The sequence below is a fragment of the Carlito syrichta genome, unplaced genomic scaffold (assembly GCF_000164805.1).
Source record: "Carlito syrichta isolate Samal-C Ts95f unplaced genomic scaffold, Tarsius_syrichta-2.0.1 Scaffold135879, whole genome shotgun sequence".
Classification (NCBI taxonomy): Eukaryota; Metazoa; Chordata; class Mammalia; order Primates; family Tarsiidae; genus Carlito; species Carlito syrichta.
The window spans coordinates 34,097-39,002 of NW_007079975.1; the positions used below are offsets into that span (position 1 = coordinate 34,097).

General features: G+C 48.2%; 1 protein-coding gene across 3 annotated transcripts in view; it reads right to left on the reverse strand.

The window, feature by feature from the left end:
* The window catches only part of SSR2 (signal sequence receptor subunit 2), a 10,911-nt gene extending 7,158 nt beyond the window's left edge, over positions 1-3,753 (reverse strand). Inside the window, exons 1-3 of one of the 3 annotated variants that reach the window (XM_008049636.1) lie at positions 3,680-3,753; positions 2,717-2,871; positions 830-928 (exon numbers count right to left, since the gene is read on the reverse strand). In XM_008049636.1, coding sequence (XP_008047827.1) covers positions 830-928; positions 2,717-2,871; positions 3,680-3,688 — 263 coding nt within the window. In that variant the 5' untranslated portion in view covers positions 3,689-3,753. The remainder of the gene's footprint in view (positions 1-829; positions 929-2,716; positions 2,872-3,679) is intronic. The other 2 variants (XM_021708354.1, XM_008049637.1) reach the window with 2 other exon arrangements.
* Positions 3,754-4,906: the final 1,153 nt, after the last annotated feature.

Genomic DNA, 4,906 nt, shown 5'->3' on the forward strand with positions numbered 1-4,906 from the left:
GAGATGAGGTCTCACCAAGTTGTCCAGGCGGGTCTCAAACCCGCGGGCTCAGGCAATCCATTCACCTCAGCCTCCCAAGGTACGGGATTACAGGCTGAGCCACTGAGCCCTTTTAGTTAAATTTTAACGGGTCCACGTTATACTCAGAATCAAAGTTTTTGAAACAAATTCTCAAAACATGTTATGAATGAAATAGTCACTTACGCTCACAAGAATCTTTCATTGACTAAAAATGAATGAAAATACAAAAAAAGCTGGATACGGTAGCTCGAACCTGGAATTCCAACACTTTGGGCGGCAGAGGTGAGAGGACTGCCTGATCCCAGTGGTTCGAGGTCAGCCTGGGCAACTTGGGTAGAACTCATCTCTACAATTATCAAAAAATTAGCCATACGTGGTGGCACATGCTTATAGTTCCAGCTACTTGGAAGGCTGAAGCAGAAGGATTATCTGAGCCCAGCAGGTTGAGGCTGTGGCAGCTGTGAGCATGCCACTGCACTCCAGCATGAATGACAGAGGAGACTCCAACTCAAAAATAAACAAATAAATAAAAGCACCTTACATATCCTTACTTGGCCACAGACATCTTTATTAGTGTTTACACCCTCTCAATATAGTATATCTCAGAGCCTTATAATTTGAACTTCAGGAACCTCCTTCTTCAGGTCTACTCTAAATCACACTCACACAAATTTACACCTGTCGCTCTTGCCCCATCTTATCTAGAGAGATGGCAGAACAGCCACACACATCTAGCCACTTGAAGCACCCCTGCTGTTTTATGGAACATGCCCCACTCCCCACCCCCATCACCCAGTACAGAGGATACGGGGCAATCCGGTCCCATTTGACATTGAGCATTCCAGAGACAATGCCAAAGTCTTCTGGAGGGAAGGAATCATCAGATAATTCCACATCTAACGCAGCACTAGAAAGCAGAGAAATCAAAAAGGATTTGTAAGTAATGGGTAACATTTATTTATTTATTTATTTATTTATTTTTTTTAGAGTTGGGAGTTTCACTCTGTTACCCAGGCTGGAGTGCAGTGGCACGCTCCCAGCCACCGCAGCCTCGACCTGCTGGGCTCCGGCGATCCTTCCGTCTCAGCCTTCCAAGTAGCTGGAACTACAGGCGCGCGCTACCACGCCTGGCTAATTTTTTGACTTATTGTAGAGATGAGGTCTCACCAAGTTGCCCAGGCGGGTCTCGAACCCACGGGCTCAGGCAATCCACTCACCTCGGCCTCCCAAAGCATGGGATTACAGGCTGAGCCACCAAGCCCAGCCAATGGGTAACATTTATAGCAATCAACATCAAATCTGCCAATCTGTCCCAAGAAATCAGAACTGCAGAAGAGACAGGAGTCACATAGTAACTTGGGTCTGTTGTACTGAAGAGTTCAGGTCAAGGACTAGATTCTCTTGCTCAGAAGCACCAACATATTCAAGGATCTAGGAGCAAATCTATTCTTGCCTCAGTTTTTAAAAATTTTATTTTATAAAGTACAGAATGTATAAAATAATTCTTTACCTTGATTTTGGATCTTGCCTCAATTTTTCTTCATGAATGTGTATGGAGGGAGGAGGGGAGAGGAACAAGGAGCATGTGGAAGAGAAATTTTATTTTTGAGTCAGAGTATCACTCTGTTGCTCAAGCTGGAGTGCAATGGCATGCTCACGGCCTCTATCTGCTGGGCTCAGACAATTCTTCCACCTCAGCCTTCCAAGTAGCTGGAACTAAAGATGTGAGCAACCATGCCCAGCTAATTTTTCTTTATTGTAGAGTTGAAGTCTCACCAAGTTGCCCATGCTGGTCTCTAACCCTTAGTCTCAGGCAATCTTCTTGCCTCCGACTCTCAAACTGCTGGGATTATAGGCGTGAGCCATCATGCCCAGTGGAAGAGAAACTTAAAGGGAGTAAAATTAAAGAAAGGCAACACAAATGCTCATAGGCTAATAAAAGAAGGAAGCTGAAAATTTAAACCCCTGAGGTGGCAAGGGATTGTAGATTTTCTTCTTTCCTTTTTTCTTTTTTTGCATGCTGGAGTGCAGTGGCACAATCATGGCACTGTCAAGGCTCACTACAGCCTCAAACTCCTGGTCTCAGGCAATCCTCCCACCTTAGCCTCCCAAGTAGGTGGGACTATAGGTGCATGCCACTATGCCCAGTTATCTCTTTTATTTTTATAGAGCATAGCCACTGCTTTCTTCCCATCAGGGACCCCAGGGTGCCCACCAGCTGGTGGAGTCTTCTGAGAGGACAACATGTGGCCAGAACAGGGCTTTTCTGGGGGTGCCTGATTGTGGCTGATCTCAGACCTGCAGCAGCCTCTAGTTATCCTTCACACAGGAGCACCCACGGCTGCAGCCTTCTTCCCGTTGCCCGTCTCCTCCCAAGCTGTGTGCCATTGCATCTGGCTGGAACTTTATATATCCTGTGTCTTCCTCTTCCCCTCCTTGTTTCTTCACAATTCTTGTTTCTTCCCTATGCTGAAATTCTTCGAACCCAAAAAAGTGAAAGATGGTTCCTTGTAGCTTAGGTAAGAACGTTTTCTTCTTCCAAAAGTAGGTCCAGTAGTATATGCATTTCACTCAAGATCCCTAATGCTGGAGATCTCCCAAAGAGAAATCACTACCCACCAAGATGTTCCCTATTCCCATTTGAGAACTAAGAATCCAGAAAAGGACTTAATCTGTAACGCCAGGGCCTCCTTACCTAGAGCCAACATTGTAGATGTTGTATTGTAAGGTCAGATCTCGCCCCTCCACAGCATATCTGTTCAGCAGTGATTTGGAGGCCAAAAGCCTGGCTCCCTCTTCTGCTTGAGTGGTGGCAAACAGAGCCAACACCACAAATACCAGCAGCCTCATCTATGGAGAATAAAGCAAAGAGACCATTCAACCCAAGTATGTAAAAATCACCAAAATCCTCCTGACTGCCTCCCTAACAAGTCAAATTATCTTTTTTTTTTTTAAGAGACAGGGTCTTGCTATGTTGCCTAGGCTGGTCTCACGCCTGGGCTCAAGTGATCCTCCCTCCTCGGCCTCCCAAAGTGCTGGTATTACAGGCATAAGCCACCGCGCCTGGCTGCAGAGCTCTTTTGATCCTATCAAAGCAGCAGCCCCTTCCACAGAGCAGTCCATAAGCCACAACACTGACCCATTCTCCAGACTCCTATCATCTCCACCGGAGACTTAGGAGAATCGGTCCATGCGCCAGCATATCCTCTGCCCTCTTCCCACCAGGGGCCCCGGGGTGCCCACCAGCTGGTGGGGTCTTCTGAGAGGACACCATGTGGCCAGAACGGGGCTTTCCTTGGGGTGCCCGATTTCGGCTGATCGCAGACCTGCAGCAGCCTCCAGCTGTTCACAGGAACGCCCACGGCTGCAACCTTCTTCCTGTCGCTCCTCTCCTCCGCCCAGCTCCACAGGGATCCCACCGCGCGCTCGTCCTCCCCACGTCCCGGACCCCACCCCCAGTCCATCCCAGGGATCCCATTCGTCCTCGCCCCTCACATCCTTTCTGGGTCCCTCTCGCCCCCTTGTCAGGGATCCCGTCCTCCCGCCGGCGCGCTCTCTCCCCTACCCGCCCTCCCGAAACTAACTCCCAGCCACTGGATAATGCGCGGACACGAGACTGTCGCCTCTCCGGCTCGAACTCATAAGTCTCCAGACTCACCGTGCGCATCCCAAATGCCTCTCTGGAGCCACCGAGACCGGAAGAGAGCGTCAGCACCCGAAAGACCGGAAATAAGCTCTGGCCGGAAGCGCTGGTGTTCCGCCCAGTGCCTTGTGGGAATTGTAGTTCCTGGACAAGCCCCTCCTTTCCCTTTGTAGTGCCCGCCTGCCAGGAGGAGAGGAGCGCTCCTAGGACAGACAGTTTTGTGTTTCTTCCCTCTTCAATGGCTCTTCAGGCTGCCTTGTCGCTACTGCATGTGACCCGTACCTGATTAGGTGCTTTGGGAAACTAGCAAACCTAGATATTTGGATCATCTATCTAGAAAGTCGAGTGTACTGTCAAACTAGGAATTAGAGAAAAGCTATTCCTACGGGCATTTTTCCTTTCTTTTATTTTTCTGTGAGTCGCCCAGGCTGGAGTGCAGTGACATACTCACTCACGGTCACCACAGCCTCGACCTGCTGGCCTCCGGCGATCATTCCGCCTCAGCCTTCCAAGCAGCTGGAACTACAGGCATGCGCCACCATACCCGGCTAATTTTCTTATTGTAGATTTGAGGTCTCACTATGTTGCCCAAGCTGGTCTCGAACCCTTGGGCTCAGGCAATCCTCTCGCTTCAGTCTCCCAAAGTACCAGGATTACTTGTGTGAGCCACCACTCCCAGCTCCTTCCAGCATTTTTTTTCTAGGCAAGTAACAGTCATTCCCTACATCCAGCAAGTCACCAAGCCCTGAGCTTTATTTGGAAGCCCTTTGAAGTGCCAAAATAGTAGATTCTTTCTTTTCCATTCCTACTATAACTGCTTTAGTTCATGCTCGTTACTACTCTAGTAGTCTTCCTATCTTAGGTCTTTCCCAGCACTTTCAATCAGCTTCCAGATGAACTTCCTAAAACATTTTGGACAGTAGATGTTCAGAGGATGGGCTGTGAAGTTAGGCAGTGATGAATTCAAATCCCAGTTCTGTCACTTACAGGTCAGGTTACCTTGAAACAAGTATTACTTATATAACACCTTCGTCCCCAAATCTATAAAATGAGATGATTATACTACTCTCAGAAGGTTAGAGGATTAAACATGTTTGTAAAACTCTTAGTACAGTGCCTGGCAAATGTGTGTGCTCTGTGAGTGGTAACTATGGCCCACTTTCCCATAGAACTAAAGGTTACAGTTTGTGTGTGTGTGTGTGTGTGTGTATGTGTGTGTGTGTGTGTGTGTGTGTGTGTGTG